Consider the following 17,395-nt stretch of genomic DNA (forward strand, 5'->3'; position numbering starts at 1 on the left):
CCTTGCACATGCATTTCTTTAACCGTGTTTTATTGTTTGATCAAGAGCAACTAGAAACCATGTTGACTTGCCTGCATTGTAAAACTAACTCAAAAACAGTGTAGATGTAACTGCTCCTCGTCTCCCTTTTTGCTGTGAGTTTTAAACACTTTGTCACACACTGAGAACACCTTTGTTACTGAGCAGAAGCTCTGGGCCACCCAGCTGTTGAGACAAGCAGATGTTGCAGCCGCTGGGGTCAGTGATAGGGGTCTCTCTCTCCTTCACCATCTCAATGGACAGCTGTATTTGCTTCTTCATTGGCTTGGAAGAAGGACTTCTTTGGGACCTGCAGGAGTCGAGAGAGGAGTCGGATTGGTGCATATCAAGCTCCAGGTCTGAGCTTTGATCACTTTGGCTCTCATTAGCTTCTCTTTCCATTTTGTAGAAGATTTGAGTGTAGGGATCATGGCTTGTAGTCATGGTGCCCTCTCTGTGTCTGGTGCCATAAATAGATGTGGGCATTGGCTTTGCCTTGAAGTTATGTCGCTCAATTCTCTCACCAAACTTTCCAAGCTCTGCCACAATCCTGGCCTCCTTCTTCCTCCTTTCTCTCTCCAAAAACTGAAAAGGCTGTGGTGAGAGTGCAGTAGAGGTCTGGGTGCTTGTAGCATCCATGTTCCTGTTATTGTTGGTGTTGCTTCTGCTTTGGTTTGACCGTTGACTATTGCGACGGCTGATAATTTCATAGAGAGGCAGGTGTATGTGTGCCGGAGCAGGTGACGCCCGGAACTTTTTCTGGCATTCTCGGAGCTCTTCCAACTCCTGCCTCAGCAGCGTGTTCTCCAGCTCAATCTCTGAACGTGTGCGCACTTTGTGCTTCTTCCTCTCCTCTTCTCTTAGCATCATCTGGAAAGGTTTGGGAACAGTGACTTTGGAGTTGGGCAGAATTCTGGCACCAGCTTGATCGGACACTCTTGCCTGCGGTTTCGGACAGGAGGTATTGGGCTGGAAGCGAAACCGGTTCTGGCTCGTCATCCTCTCTGGGCTCAGCAGCACGTCTCTGAGGGAAAATACAGGAGAATAAAATGTGATAGTGAGATCTGTTCATCAGTAATATGTTGATTTAACCACTGAACTTGTGTAGATGTTGCATGGTGAGGATATAAGTGAGAACACAAATATCTGAGATCACTCAGATCAGATCAGATAGCACAAACTATCTCTAATGCTTAAGCCCATATGTAAATTTATTATGATTATGACTATTTTAAATTTCCTTGTGCTTTTTTATTGTTTGTGGGTTTTTCTTTCCCTCTTTATTCCTTTATTTGTATGAATATTTTTTAATTAGTGTATAGCATCAACTCAATTAAACCTCTGTGATTTGGTCACATAAGCAGCAGGTTTTATGTGATTTGGCTTTAATGAAATTAACAACAGGTGCACTAGTATCATGGTCTCCGAGTCATTGACCCAGGGTTTTGACTTTTATGTATTCACGGTGTATTCTTTTGGATTTGTGATGGTAATTGTGGTCAAGCCTGTCTATTTTGTGTCCTGTGTATTGTATTATTGGCGCTTCTGCATTTGTCATCTTGCCTTCCAGTTTTTGGTTTCTCTTCAGATGATAATTCCTTTCTGTGTCCGGTCCATCCAAGTCTTGTCTCTGTTTTGTCTTCTGTCTGTGTGTAGCTTGAGTATCTTTGTCTGGGTCTCAGTGTCAATCATGCCTCCATTTTTATCTCCTGTCCCTGTCAGTTCTCATGTCTTGGTCTGTCTCTCTTTGTTTCTTTACCTTTCTGTCTCAAAGTCAAGCCTGTGATTCAGTTCCAGTGTTCTGTTACTTCCTCTTCTATTTTGGTAGCTTAAGGGAAAACTGTTTTGCTTTCCTTGTCTCATTTGTCTGTGATTAGTATCAGCTGTATTCCCACTGGTGGCCAGTTCCCTCATCTCTCTCAAACTGTATGTGCTGTGTCCCATGGTCCCTCGTTAGAGCTTAGTCTGTGATTCCCTGGTAGTGATGGTGAGATGAAGCCCTGTGAATGTGTCGAATCTTTCCACCGCATTCAACAGCTCATTTGGAACAGCCCAGTCATTCCCCACAGTGAAGAAATCGTTGTAGAGAGTGGTGAGGACTGCTGAGAAGATCATTGGGACATTTCTTCCATCTATCCAGGATGTCGTGCACAGACGCTGTCTCAGCAGAACCTGTAACATCATCAAAGACTCCGTCCGCGCCCATCACCCCATCCTTGCTCCCCTCTGGCAAGAGGTATATTGCAGCATCAGGTCTAGGACAGTCAGATTCTGCAACAGGTTCACTCCCAATGCCATCAGACTCTGGAACTCATAGCTACTCCTCTATGCTGTACCCCTACCCTCCAACCCCCAAACATATATGCACAATGTGACTGTATATTTAGGGCAGTTTTTCCTAATATTCTTTACAGGTTTTCTCCCGTTTTCTAATAATGAATATAGACAAATTCCTCCTGTATTCACATACGTGTACAAATCTGAGATTATTTTCATACCTTTGGATTTATTTATCATTTATATTGTTCAGTCAGATGGCGAGTACATGCACTGAAATTTCATGCTGATCTGCACTAACAGGTGTATATTCTGAACAACAATAAAGCAGCTATACTATTCTAGGCTTCATGAGGGTGGCCTGAGGGCATGATGTCCTCTTTTGGGCCCTGTGCTCACTGCTCAGCACAGTCGAGCCCAACAATGCCCAGCCTAATGTGACAAGAGTATACAGGCAGTTCCTAGGGGATGAAGGAACTAATAGCATTGACTGGCCCTAAAGCTAAGAATTACACATGATGCTCAGAGTTTCCCTGTATCTTTTTCCACTCTCTTCCAGTATCCAATGAAGACTCAGCAGTGCTGTGAATTAATACTTCATTACCAACCTCTCAAAAATTTGCTCCTGGCTGGGAGTCCAGTCCAGCTCCCCAATGCTGTCCTCTCCACAGAGCTCCGACTGGTCCGAGCCACTTGATGACTCCTGGAAGTCCAGCTCCTCCTGGGAGTTGATCCTCTGGAGTCTCCTGGCAGGGCCACTAGGTCAGACATTAACATTCTCAGTCAAATTAACAATGAATGTATATGCCAAACACTTGTAAACTGTCAGTGAAGATTTCAGAAGAATGAGAAGTAAAGTGGTGGGTCAGTGGCAGCATTTGGGAAGAGAAATAACGGTGATGGGGTGTAAGAAACAAAAGCAAACAGGTTACAGGTGAGCAAATGCAAGGACAGGAAGGCAGTGTTTGGGCATGTGGTCCCACTCCTGAGAATTAAATAGATTTCCAATTTTTCACATATTCTCTAAAAAATAAAGCTCTTACATTATTAAATATTTGTAGCACAACACAAAGCACAACTCCCAGTAAGAAAAACAAACAATTTCCTATCCATTAAACATCCTTTAAGGGAAATTTTTTTTTTTCACTTTAAAGGTCACAGTTCAAAAATGTGTGACTTTTGACATTTAAAGTTTGGAAACAGAGTTCTTGCTACTGCGTCAAAATTCTGTTTGAATTTCCTTTCAAAAGGTTCCTGACTCAACAGGAAACAGGAAAAATGAGAAAACGGATTACGTGTGTGAGTTTCTGATTTAGTCCACTAAGCCTTAATTATTTGAATAATGTCTGTATCATCCTTCAGAGATATTATTATTGTTGTTGTTTTGTAATAAATGTTGCTTTTGAATAGTTATCGAATTCTTTTGGAAACAACATGTAAATGAGAGCACGCTAGGCACTCATCTTTGTTCTTACTGTAGTGGCCCAGGACCCACTACAGTTCGCTTACAAGAGGGATGTTGGGATGGAGGATGACATCCTACACAGAGCCCAATCACACCTGGACAAGGGAAAAGGCACGGTCAGGATCCTGTTTCTTGAATTTTCCAGTGCCTTCAATGCAATCCTGTCTGCTCCTGGAGAAACTAAACAGGATGCAGGTGGACCCCTGCCTGATTGCTTGGATCTCCGACTACCGTACGTCAGGCTGAAGGACATCACGTCTGATACTGTGGTCAGCAGCACAGGAGCACCACAGGGAACTGTGCTGTCCCTCAAATGTGCAATCCTATTTATCCATGTTGTATATTCTGTATTTATACATGTGTGTATATGGTGTATTTATGCTTATATCCTTACTCTCATTCCCCTTATTGTATCTGTAACATGCAACTTCTGTCGGTGCTGTGCTACTGGAAACTGAATTTTCCGGAGGAAACCATCCGAGGAATTGATAAAGTTTCATCTAATCTAATCTAATCTAATCTAATCTAATCTAATCTAATCTAATCTAATCTAAGGCAGATTTGATTTAACACCTGATGGCTGTTGACTTTATAAAAAAAAAACTAAACCATACAATTATTTAAGCAATAGTTATTGGGGTCTTTATGTTTCCATTTCTCTATTATGTCAAGGTTTAAGTGTGAGTCATAGAGCGTATCCAACCTGAGGAGCTGCCTGGCCTCTTTGTTTCTTCCCAGACATGCGTCATCGCCCCCTCCATGCCTTTCCTTGCCTTGGCTGATGTACATCCTCTCCAACTCAGCCATGTTCCTCAGGTGATTGCTCTTCAGCTCCTCCAGCCTCCTGTAGTACTCCTGGTTGGAGAAGTAAACATGCTGCTCCCTCTGCAGACCAACGATTTCCAGTGACAGAGAGCTGCGAATGCCTCTCCCGTCTTTTCCTTCCTCACTGCACTCCGAGTCCAGGTCACATTCCTGACAGGTTAGAAGTTGCCAAGATTATGAAACATTGCGAATGAATTCAGTGCAATAGATTTACTTTGAGTGCTTTGAGTGATTGCACATTATTTTTTCAACCTTTTCTATATTGGCTTCTATTAAGAGGAACATTACACAAGCCATTAACAAGTCATTGCAGCACCAAAAGCAGGTTTAGTATGCAATGCATGTATACAACCTTCATCTACCTGTGGCTGAACTGCAAAGATCTTGCATTCATGGGGTTAGAGTGTGCATAAAAAATTAACTTCATAAGGGTATTTCCATTTTTCATTTTTAGACACCTTATGTAGTTGTTATCAGAAACAATAGCAACTGTCTGTTGCACTCAGACTTCTTTCATCTAGCTGTGAAACCGCTGAAGTAGTGTATTTTATACTAATGTTTTATGCTCTGCATGCAATGCCTCAAATAAAAGATTTTCAGTGCAACGTTGAGGAAGGATGTGGGAACTAGTCAGGGGATTTCCTTCTGTTCACATAAGTGCACAACTAAGTGCACAACTTCGTAATTCATAATTCTATCTAACTTTGAATGTACATATACATACACATATTGAAAACAGATTTAAACAGACTTTATTATCTTTAAACCTTTAGCTTCCTTACCTCACTGATACAGTCCTCATCCTTGTCAAAATAATGATCTCTTTCCCCTCCGTACAGAGCCACTAATTCTTTGTTTCCCAGAGAGGGTGATCGGTACATAGCTGCCATCCTTTTCCTTATTTTATCCCAAAGTCACAGCCAGAAGCAAACCTTCTGCACGTCCTCTGTCACCTCACTCAGCACACTGACCTCCTAGGAAAATAGTTTTACTTCGAGTAGGAAGATTAACACATTGTTACCGCCTCGTTCTAACAGACGAACACAGACTGAGAGCCTTATCTTCTTACCATCAGGAGGAATCACGGCTTCATGGCCAGATGGTTCAGATGGCCCAGATGGTCCAGTGGCTTTTCACTTGAACACATGATTCATCGAAGTCCGATTGATGTGGACGCTCCCAATCTGATTTACAGATTAGCTTTCTTAAATACAGCACAAGTGCTCCATCTGTTGTAGTGTGCAACAAGTCTGCAGGAGCAGACTTGTTGAATTGTTGATGATCAGCTGTATATATATATATATATATATATTATTATATTATTATATATATTTACTGGTGACTGGGGTTGGGATGTACCTACAGTGTCACACAGTAAATACTGTTGTCATAATTACAAAAGCATTTAGTTTTATTTTTGGAGTAGATATATTTCTTTCTATTTTCTCCACTAATCTATAAATCAGCTTTGTTTGTTGCCTGTTTATCGCATTTACGTCACAACTTTGGTAAAAACGTTGCTCTTGTTTGTCAGAAGCACTTTCTTTTCCCAAACTAGTGGCTGTGGAGTAAAATGAGCATAAAGTTTAGAGAGAAGCTTAGACAAATATGTGATCCTAAAATTCATATTGCACCATAACAATGAATATTATTTTTAATATTTTAAATACAGAATAGGTTTGATGCTCTTTGTGAATGTACACAGCTGATTTCAACAACATGCAAGCAGATGTTTCATGAGTTGTCCTGGCTGATTATCGTCCGTGACAGGATACTGCCTAGAGTCTAGGCAGTATCCTGTCTAGGCAGTCTAGGCCCTAGACTGTCTTTATACTACAGATTATACAGTTGGTCTGAAGGTGGAATTCAGTGAATGAATCTGGCTGTCATTATCTGGCTAAATAAACATTTGATTTTATCTATCTCAGTAGCATTCTACTCAAAATTAGTGCTTCGTGTTTATTGAGGACAAAGAATCGGGGTTTTTTGAGTGTGTCAGGTGGATCAACTTACCCCTCACATGAGGCATGAAGGCTAAGGTTGAGTATCATATTTCTTTAGCTACAGTTCATCTCACGTTAAATATAAAGCATCTCACCCCTACAGGAAAAACCAGTTCCTTGCTGTTAACTGTTGCTTATCTACAGTGCAGCAAAGCATAGACTATTATTCAGAGATACAAAAGTTAACACAGCTTGAAATGTGACTAATACTCCATAATGATTCAAAGGGTGTAAACTATGAACTCCTTTATTATCCTGTGGCAGCTTGTGGATGAGACCATGGAGAGGTCTAGCACAGAAAATGTGGAATTAATCTTGGTTAGTGAATCTGAGAAAAATTATTTTCACCTCAAATACCACATACAGAAACTCAGAGTCTAATATCTACTGGTTTGGGACAAGTAAGGTGAAGGTTGACTTTGATTCGGTTCAGACTTTCAGGATTTGACAGGTGAAGCTGGAGGGGAAGGACACCTACCGCAGCCAACTGTGGTAATCCGTTTACTCAGGTTTCTCAGCGCTGTCGTTACAGGACTTCACCTCGTGCTACAAAAACTCTCCCCATCTGTCGCCTGTCTCTTTCCATTTCTTCCTCTGTTTGTTTACCTAAGAACCACAGACAGAGCAGAGATGTGATGAAAATCACATGATGATAGTCATGTTGTGAAAGTCTATATTTAATAGACAGTTTAGGGCAATTGTTTCCAACCTGTTTTTTTTCTTATCATGTCTTAAAATCAGCAAACTCTCCTTCCTCGCCCTACACACACTCTCTTTAGAGAAACAGTTTCCAGTGTTTTAACAAAGAAAAACATAATTTCTTTCTTTCCACAACATTTGTTGCCTTTGACTTTCAGTGCAGTTTTTGTGTAATCTGGCATACAAATCAACTCCATATGCCACATCACATGAGGCTTTCTTTTGATTCTCTATCTTAAGAACACCCACTTCTTCTTTTGCCAACTAAAGAAATGTGAACAAATTGTGGGTGTTTTTTGCAACAGGCTGCTTGTAACAAAGTGCATGAAGACTCAATTTAGATCTGGTTTTTTGCTAAGCTGAGTTTAAAGTAAAACTTTGGGGTTATGAGTTTGGCAATTAGTTTTTGTGTTTTTTAAACGAATCTCTCATTTTGTCATGGAAAATATTAGATTCACTATTTGGTGGGAATTATTGGGAAACTGGGCACTATGATGTTGCATTTCTTGCATTTCACTGGCCACTTAATTAAGTGTTAACCTTGGTAGTACCAAGTTGGATCCTTTTACATTTAGAACTTCCTCAATTCTTCATGGCATAGATTTCTTCATGGCATAGATTTAAGAAGGTGCTGGAAGCAGTCATCTGAGATTTTGGTCCATAATGACATCACACAGTTCCTGCAGACCTACCAGCTGCACATCCATCCTAAATGTGCTCTATGTTGGAGTGAGATCCAGTGACTATAGCAGCTATTTGGATCCCTCACTGAAGTGCTTCGTAAGGATTTTACATTTTTCAGCTCCTGTTGCTGTTGGGACATGATAGCGTCATGTGCTAATGGGTGAGCACAGAGTATCAAATGTAATATAAGAAAATATCTCTTCATTTGAACAGCAGATTACTAAAGTACTTACTGAAGATTACTAAAGGTGAACAAATTTACTACTCTCTCTCACTCGTTTTTCTGAACAACAGCATTCACAGCTTCAAGCTAAGCTACCAGAAAGTGAAGAGTTTGTGGAAATGCACAAAGCTCCAGATTCTTAGTCATCTATCTTACTCCCTCCATCGTGACTCAATATCAGTCATCCAAGACAGCTCTTCAATAATATGGTGGGATAAAACATAGGTGCCAGCCAAATTACAAAGGTCCTATCTGCTCATAATTTCTTAGATAACTTTCCAGAAGCACTTTACCAAAAAATATTTTTTTTAATTATTATCATTATTTTTTAAACCCTGCGTTTGTTTGTTTAAAATCACTATCCTTTCAGCCTGTTCATGGCCAAAAGTGTCCACCAACAGATTAGGTCTGTAATTTTTATTGTTTTGAAGTTTTCTTTCTATTTTTTCTGTATGATGTTTTTAACTAACATCAGTTCTTTTCTTAAATGTAAAATAGTCATAAATTTTTTATATTTTTAAGCATTAAAACACCAGTTTGTTTGTACAATGTACTTGTTGGAAGACAACAAGAAGACAACAAGAATAGAAGATTCCCACTCCTGTGAAGTGGTTTCCACAGGGCAAAGGCATTTAAACGGTTTCAATTGGCCAAAAGTGGCCAAGAGGAACAACTGGATGTATAGAGTATATTACTGATATATTTAAGGAGCTGAGGTTAAAAAATTTAAAAATCTGAAAACAAATTGAGACCCTTGGGAAGTTTCATTCCATATGCATTAACACAGCAAAAATGACCACAAATGGCCAGCATAGAGAGTTATTAAATGTCAAATGATTATTCTGGTCATGTACTGTTGGCTCTTTCTGCTGCTTTTGACACCATTGATCATGGTATCTTGGGTGGGCATTGCTGGATCAGCTCTGGATTGTTTGGGTCTGGATCTGAGAGTTTGGTTCCCACGCTAATTGAGCATCTTCATCTTCAGTTCTCCCAAATGTGAAAAATCAGGCTGTAACTTTTGAGCAGGCATTCAGTTTTGATAAGCAGTCTTTTTTTTTAATCATCTGTGGAACTTTTCCCATCTTAAATATATACTGCCTCTGATAAGTACACATGCTTTTATTTCATCACACACTGAATATTGTATTTCATTATTCCGTTGCCCCCAAAAGGTTGATTCTGTTCATCTGGACGCAGCATTTTCAGTGGGAGATACGTTTCGTCACTCATCCAACTGCCTGTTTCCCCACCCTTATAAAGGTTTATAAGGTTGAGGGAACCTGCAGCCAGCTCGTGCAATCAGACTTGTGATCTGAATGTGCTGTTGCACCTGCTTTTCCAGGATTACCTCTAAAATCTAGTCTCCTCTTTATCAGAGTTTATGTCATGGCCCAGAGTCTAGTGGCTCCGTGTTTTGTTTTGGTTTTTTTATTATTAATATGCTTCATTTTAGTTAGTTAATGGTTATATACAGTGATTTGTAGTTCTTAGGTTTTGTTCCTGTGCCTCCCATGTTTAGTGTGTCATGTCTCCAGTGTAGGTTTCATTCTGTCTTCATGTTTATTCATCTGTTTCTGCTCCCTCTGTTCCTCATATCAGTGTCAAGTCTGTATCTTTGTGAATGACTCTTGGTTCCTGTTTTACTTCGACAGTCTGTTTTACTTTACTGTTTTGAGTTTTGCTTCCCCTTTGTTTCGTCATGTCATATTAGGTTCAGCTGTGTCTCCCTCCTGTTGCGTATTCCCTTGTTACCCTCTGTGTATATGTTGTGTGTGTTTTTCTTTGTTCCTCACGTGTTTCCAGGTTCCAAGTTTAAGTAGTCTGTAATTTTTAATTTATCCCAGTTTAGGTTTTTGTTAGTTATCTCAGTCACCCTTGCCTTTTGTTTTGTAGTATTTTGTGCAGCCAAGAATAAAGGCTCGCTTTTTGTTAAACTTTTACCTCCATCTCTCAGTTGTCTGCATTTGGGCCCACCTCATTCTTTCCATGCGTTGTGCATATTGTGACAGTTTATCTGTTCATTTCTTCATATAAATTTGTGTTATTTCAGTTATTATATTACAAATGGTGAGTATATGTATATAGAAATGCACAGTGTATTTCCAAAGCCTGTAAGAAATCAAACATACAGCACCTGAAACACAAAATTTCAAAAATGCAAAGGTACATAAGTCAACAATCTTCTTGTTGTGTGTGTGTGTGTGTGTGTGTGTGTGTGTGTGTGTGTGTGTGTGTGTGTGTGTGTGTGTGTGTGTGTGTGTGTGTGTCAGTGAGAGAGAAATAGAAAAATGTACTTGAAATCAAGGGTGGGAAGCTGCAATAACGCTCCCCAGGATGGATCCAGGAGAACTGGGCCATGTTGTTTATTCCAAATTCTGATCCTACCATCTAGATATTGTGGCAGAAATACAGACTCATCCGGTAACAATTTTCCAATATTCTGTTTTCCAATTTTGGTGAGACTGTGCGAACTGCAGCCTCAGTTTCCTGTTTGTAGCTGACAGGAGTGGCAGCTGGTGTGGTCTGTTGCTGTAGATATTCTGCTTCAAGGATTGTACATTCAGAGATGCATTTCAGCATTCATTGGTCATAACAAGTGGTTATTTGCATTACTGTTGCCTTCCTATCGAAACAATGTAGCCAACAATCTGACCTCTGACATCTACAAGCCATTTTCTGCTGCTCACTGGGTATGTTCTGAACTCTGCCTCCTGACATCTGACCCACGTTAAAACATGGACTGAACATACACACACCCACAACCACCTACACACACACCCACAATGGACAACTGTACCCTCAAACACACAATAATAACATGGACTGAACCACCACTCACAACCACTAGCACTTTATATAGCCTCTGTAGAAATTATCCACATATCTCACTTATCTTAACTGCACTACTGTATTACTGCTCTGTAATAATCATTCTGTACATACGATAATTTTTAACCCTACAACTGTTTACAACTTGCATAGTTCCCATTTCTGTATAACAGTATATCTCAGATTTCTGTAAAGTTATTTATTTCATATTCTGTATAGTTTTTCATATTTATATCCTGTTCATATCCTGTACATAGCTTGTACTCACTACAGCCTGTACATACCTATAGTTATAGAATATTCACAACATACTTCATACCGTGTACATTATAACATACCATAATAGACCCATTTCTGTAATATATTTACATATCTATATTATTGCTAATATTTATTGTAATATATCTATATCACTAAAGCACTTCTGGATGGATGCAAACTGCATTTCGTTGCCCTGTACCTGTGCATGTGCAATGACAATAAAGTTGAATTCTATTCTATTCTATTTTTCAGATTATTCTCACTACTTCAAAGTCTCTTAAATCCCCTTTCTTCACCATTAGGGGGAGTTTCCGCCATGTGTCTCATTAGAAATGAGTTGAACGAACGTACCTAACAAAGTGGACTGAGTGTAAATATTTTAGAAGCAAAGGAAACTTTACATCACAAGTGCCAAACTCCAGGCCTCGAGGGCCGGTGTCCGGCAAGTTTTAGATATCACCCTGGGTCAACACACCTGAATCAAGTGATTAGTTCATTACCAGCCTCTGGAGAACTTCAAGACATGTTGAGGAGGTAATTTGGCCTTTTAAATCAGCTGTGATGGATCAAGGACACATCTAAAACCTGCAGGACACCGGCCCTCGAGGCCTGGAATTCAACACCTGTGCCTTACATCAAAGTCTGTGAGAGACAAAGACAAAGAAGCTGCACTGATGTCATTTGTCCACGAGGTGGTGGTGTTGCACTTTTTACTTTTGTTTCCATAGTCGTACACGTGACATGAAATGACGTTTTATAACTGAGCCGTTTTTACTAAAACAAAAACATGTTTTTGAACTGAAATACAGAACATATTTGTGGTGATTTGGTATTTTTACTGCCACTTTTCCATTTTCTTTTTTTCTTTTTTTTCCATTATTTTTATTATTATTTTACCCTCACATTGTGCTTACTAGTCTTACATTTTGTTTTTTGTTCCCTCGCGGAGTTCTTGGAAAAGTTTGCCCTCAAAGGTGTACCACGAGTTTTCCTGTGAATGCTCTCAAGGTACAAACTGTCCTTTGTGTGAGAGAGGAAGGTGAGTCAAGACTGTTTATTTGTGTACCAGATTTTGGCATGACAAACACTGACCGGTGTGCTGCACAACGTCAGACACAAGTTACAGCATTAAAAAAGAAAAAGAATAAAGAGCGCTGAAGATTAATAGGTGTGATTAATATCATCCAGGAAAGATGGGCTTTAAATTGGAGATAACCTGAAATCTCCAATGAGATGCCAGCACCAAAAGCTGCTGCTCACCTGACCTAAGCAGATGTGTAAGAGCGAAGTTAGTCCATTAAAGCATTCAGAACTAGCAAAAAACCATATTACACCTTATTACTTAAATAAGTTTCTGTTTTTCCTGTAACAAAGTTGTGAAAATTCACAGATTTCTCACATAATGGAGCATTTTTGTACGCCTGCTGTATATGTGTGTATATGTATGTGTGTGTCTGATTTTTCCAGTGCTGGCATGGGATGAATAGTGGCAGTGTTCACTCAGAGTGGGGCTGAGTAAACAGTCATCACAAGCTTGGCTCTCTCCTCCGTCACACAGAGCAGAGTGGCTGTGCCACAATCCTACTCTGCATGGTTTACTGAAACACCTGACATCAGGCAGTTCTCCCAGGATTACATTTTGTAGCACTTCTGAAATGATGCAAAGGTTTAACCACATTATGACTTCTTTGAAAAAAGATTCTTTGTCATAATTTCACAAATTTGTCTGCAAGAACACACTAAAGAATAAACTTTAGTAAAATGAATATAGCTAGTGTAAGGTTTTAGCAAATGTTGGATTATTTTTTTGTCAACACCAGCATTTTTTTTAATCTTATAACCCTCCACCCCCATTTGTACCCATGTTTTTACACAGTTAACGCTTTCTTTTCTTTGTGACTGAACTCATAAAGAAGAGAAGACATAAGAGAGGTGAGTTAAGTGACTTTGATCAAAACATGACTGTTGGTGTCAGGTGGGCTGGTCTGGGTGGTCTGTTTATTACAACCAAAATATGTAGAAGAGCATCTCTGAATGCTCAACACTTCAAATTTTGAAGCAGAATATCAACTAAGAACAGGAAACTGAGGCTACAGTTCACCAAAACTGGACAATAGAATATTGGTAAAACATCCCTGCATCTAGCAGCCAGCAAATCTGCAGCAGCTGCATGATGCTATCGTGTCAATATGGATCAAAAAAGACGTCCAAACTGCTACTAGCAAAGTGTATCTAATAAAGTGCACATGTCCAAACCATCGCAGCCTCGACCCTTGCTCAAGTTGAGCTATCCCTCTGATGTACTCATTTTTGACCTTGTTCATCCTGGTCACTCTCACTCTCGATTAATATATGGACATCTTGAGCTCGGCCTCCTGCCTTTTTATCAGTGCCAGTGGCTCTGAAGCCATTCATCACTACCTCTTACAAAGTTTCACTTTCACTTCTGGTGCAGTCTGTAGTCTGTCACAAGTTAAGCATTTGATAAACAAAACTCTGGTAAACATAAATGCATTAAAAAATCATTCTAATGCTTGTCATTTTCTTCTGGATCTGAATAAACCTCTTAGCTGTTCAAAATTCCTCTGTGCAGGAAAAAGTAAACCTTGTATGTGTGGGTTTACCAGTCTTTTTCAACGTTTTCTGAATTATCTAGATGTTCTTTTCATTTTCCTTTTTCAAACAGCTGCCATAGTTACAGCACCTATCATGCCTCTGACGATACTGAAGCTTAAAAATAAGGCCCTACTTGTTTGTTTTATAAATCTTGAGTCCCAAATACAGAAAAAATTATGATCACACTAGCCATTTTCATTCAAAAATACTTTCTGAACCATTTCCAAATCCAAAACAAGGCCTCTTGGGAGTTTCCCTTTTCTTTTTTTCTGTGCACACATTTACGGTAAAGACCACCAGCCAAAGCTTTCATAGAGAAGCAGCACAACCGCAACCTATCTCAATGAGGTTTGTGTTTCCAAAGAAATCCACGCCCTTGCCTGAAATATGTCCCCCAACCCCCCACAGCTGGAGCAAAAATTTACATGTGATTACAGAGGTGCAAACACTCACTCGTGATGCCAGTACACCGTAAATCCTCATGAGTACAGACAGAGCAATTTAAGTCCTCTACGGGAACAAACACTGACGTGGAGCGACACTCAGGACTGGAGTGTTTCTCTTGTCTGCTATGCTAACCTCCCACTTCCCTCTCCCCTGCAGCACTTTACGGCTTGTTTGTGTTTGAGAGGAACACTCCACCCTCTCAACAACAAGCCCTGCTCATTAACTTCCTGAAACAACTCACTGTGCTGTGAAGCCCATGCATGCAGTGGGAGCCTGATTGCAGTCTAAATGGGAGATTCAGAAATAAATGGCTACAATGTTTAAAATAAGGTGAAAAGTCACAAAGTCTTTTTTCCTCTTGAAATCTTATGTGAACAAACAAGGGATGTATAATATTTTTTCAAGTTGAGATTTAAAAAAATAGATAAAAATTCCTTTTCCCATGTGGTACGCAGTAGTGTGTGGGTGTAATGTTTGAAGTTCTACATAATTTTGGCTGCTTATTATACAACTATGTAGCATAATTGATGCCTATCTATCCATAACCACTTGTGTGGCTATAGTCTATCATAGCTAACATTTGGCTGGAGGTGAGGTATAGTGTCGTTACATATTATGCAAATGAGACACTTGAAGAACCAGAAAACCAGCTGGGAAGAACTTTTGAGTATACAGATGCTCTGTTGGGAGTTATGGGCTAGGGTTAGGGTTAGCAATATAATGAGCAACAAGACAATACAAAATATCAGAGAGAAGGTCTGACCTCTTCAAGGCCTTATCCCTCTGGCTTTCAGGGTCCTGAAATATTAATTCCAAATTTCCTCACAAATCTTGTAAAAACTGCACGACAGATCTCAAACAACAACCATAGCAAACTATGACCGGTTAATCCACATGTTTTAGCGAAGCTTTTCTGGCAGTTGTCTCAAAACTGCGGGACTAGTTCAGCACTAAAAATACAGACTCTTTTTCCTTTTGTCAGTGTGATTAAATATGCAAATCTGCCTATTGTTCAAAGCTTCCACTATACAACAGCAGATACAAGACAGATTCATTAAGCTATGAGTCAGCCACCAAGAGGTACTTTATTTGTATTCATCTGGGATAAAACTTCTAAACACGGTACACCAAATACAGTAAGGAGTACAGAACACAATGACTGGGGATAAAAAATTTCTGGTATCTGTTTTCTTGTTGATTTTATTGATATTGACAGGCTCAGCTCAAAACTGGAGAAGCAAAAGAGAATGGATGACTGAGGGATGCTGGATCAAAAAAAGAGGGGGGGGGTAACATTTTTTCAAAAATCACAAGGGCAGTTAAGTGGACTTTGTTTTTCCTGTCACTTAGGTTACACTCAGTTAAGGTCATTATGATTCAAGAGGCTAAAAGTTAATCCAACATTAAAGCGCAAAAAACTGCAGTTCTTGTGGATGCCACTTAAGGCTCACTCCAAAAGCCAGTAAATCTCCACATTCGCCAGTATTAAAATTAGAGAGGGACCGATCCGATATTACCTATCGGTATCGGTCTGATACTGACCTAAATTACTGGATCGGATATCGGAGAGAAATAAAAAATGTAATCGATCCATTAAATATCACGAAAGCAACTCACAAAACTTGCGACATGGCGTAACTCAGCTCATAACCTTAGCACGTCGGAGCAGTAGCCTATGCTTGCCTTGCGCTGTGGCAAGCGAGACCTGTCGGCAGTCTGGTTGAGCATTTGGAGCTTCGCTACCAAACCGGCATTTCTTCTCTGAGAAAGTTATTCCAGAGAGAAGTAAAGCATTCAGTTCATCTCTGAATGTTTGTAAAGCATTCCCACGTTAATCTTAACAACCCATATATGGAGCGACTGCTTCTTCTCTCTCCCTCCCTCTCCTGCTGCTACTTCAATCATGAAACTGATCAATGATCAGCTGATCGGCTTTTCTGTCGACTCAGGTCTCTCTTGTTAGTTTTTGGCCCACTTTGCACCAGAAAGAGGAAACCAGCGGCTGAACAACAGCAGCACGTTTAAGCTTGATAAGCTGTTGTTAGAATGTATTTAATATTACTTTCTACACTAGGATCCTTTTCTACTTAGCTGACAGCTGGTAACTGTGCAGGGGCGGATCTAGCAAAGTTATGCAAGGGGGGCCGATAGGGCATTAACAGGGAAAAGGGGGGATACAAAGAAATACTTTTCCTTCTTATTCTCATTTAAAATGTGTAGCTTTTATTAAATAATTATCTGAATCTTACACCCAAAGTTTTAATCTGATGTAAAATGTATATAAGTCCATTACTGTATATAGTAACTATTACGTCTAATGTACCCTAGTTGTCAGGGTCCTGGGTCTCCTGACCCAGCGTTTTAGTTCTTTGTGATTTTTGTATTATTGTACTTGGTGTGAGTTTCTAGTTTCGATCCCTTGCCCTTCATGTTTCTCTATGTCCCCTCTGTTCTGTGTAAGTCTGTCTGCATGTTTGAGTTCCCCTCTGTGCCTCTCGGTTCTTAGAGTCCTCTGCCTTATGGTTTATGTCTCTGTGTTTCCTAGTTGCTGTCTCCACTGTGTCAAGTTTGCGTCTCTGTGTGATCCTTCCTGTTTTACTTTGTAGGTCCGTGTCTTATGTGAATGTGTCCTGCTTTGCTTGTCTCATCAGTTCTAATTTCCCCCAGCTGTGCTCTCCTTCTGTGTCTCATTCTCCTCGTTACTTCCCAGTGTATTTAGTCCCTGTGTTTCTCTGAGTCAGTGTTGCGTTGTACCCTCAACAAGCTGTGTGTGTTTTGCCTCCGTGTTACCAGTGTTTTGTTTCCAGCTCTAGCTCCAGTTCAGTATTTCTGCTTCAGTGTTTTAGTCCACCAGCGTTTTTGTTGTCCTTTGGTGAGTTTAGTTTAGTAAGAGGTTTTCCCAGCAATAAAGCTGCGCTTTAAGTTGAACTTCTGTGTCTGAGTCCTGCATTTTGGATCCACCACTCCTGCTTGCCTGCCTGCCACACAGCCAACCATGACACTAGTAAGCTATAGTACTTTTTCCTTTGGGGAAGGTACCATCTG

The 17,395-nt window shown here is 40.0% G+C and overlaps 1 protein-coding gene across 9 annotated transcripts; it reads right to left on the reverse strand.

Annotated features, from left to right (window-relative positions):
- Positions 1–13: 13 nt before the first annotated feature.
- Positions 14–14,494, reverse strand: LOC101471479 (protein FAM161A). 9 transcript variants are annotated; one of them, XM_076891474.1, is made up of 7 exons: positions 14,357–14,494; positions 7,067–7,194; positions 6,599–6,685; positions 5,368–5,769; positions 4,464–4,735; positions 2,904–3,053; positions 14–1,042 (listed from the first exon to the last, which is right to left on the reverse strand). In XM_076891474.1, exons 4-7 carry the CDS (start codon positions 5,473–5,475, stop codon positions 154–156), a joined length of 1,419 nt encoding a protein of 472 aa, XP_076747589.1. In that variant the 5' UTR covers positions 5,476–5,769; positions 6,599–6,685; positions 7,067–7,194; positions 14,357–14,494; the 3' UTR covers positions 14–153. The 9 variants fall into 9 exon arrangements, with proteins under 9 accessions (XP_076747589.1, XP_076747588.1, XP_004553545.1 ...); XM_076891473.1 differs by having other exon boundaries at positions 5,368–6,146; XM_004553488.2 differs by lacking the exon at positions 6,599–6,685 and having other exon boundaries at positions 5,368–5,559.
- Between the last annotated feature and the right edge of the window lie 2,901 nt (positions 14,495–17,395).

The sequence above is a fragment of the Maylandia zebra genome, linkage group LG13, assembly GCF_041146795.1.
Source record: "Maylandia zebra isolate NMK-2024a linkage group LG13, Mzebra_GT3a, whole genome shotgun sequence".
In the NCBI taxonomy this organism is placed as follows: Eukaryota; Metazoa; Chordata; class Actinopteri; order Cichliformes; family Cichlidae; genus Maylandia; species Maylandia zebra.

Bases quoted from the DNA above. Each gene is read 5' to 3' on its own strand.
- LOC101471479 (XM_004553488.2), bottom strand. From the start codon at position 5,475: ATGGCAGCTATGTACCGATCACCCTCTCTGGGAAACAAAGAATTAGTG. The intron at 4,736-5,367 runs GTAAGGAAGCTA...CTAACCTGTCAG, and splicing joins ATGAGGACTGTATCAGTGAG to GAATGTGACCTGGACTCGGA. The intron at 1,043-2,903 runs GTTGGTAATGAA...ATTTTCCCTCAG, and splicing joins CAGGAGCAAATTTTTGAGAG to AGACGTGCTGCTGAGCCCAG.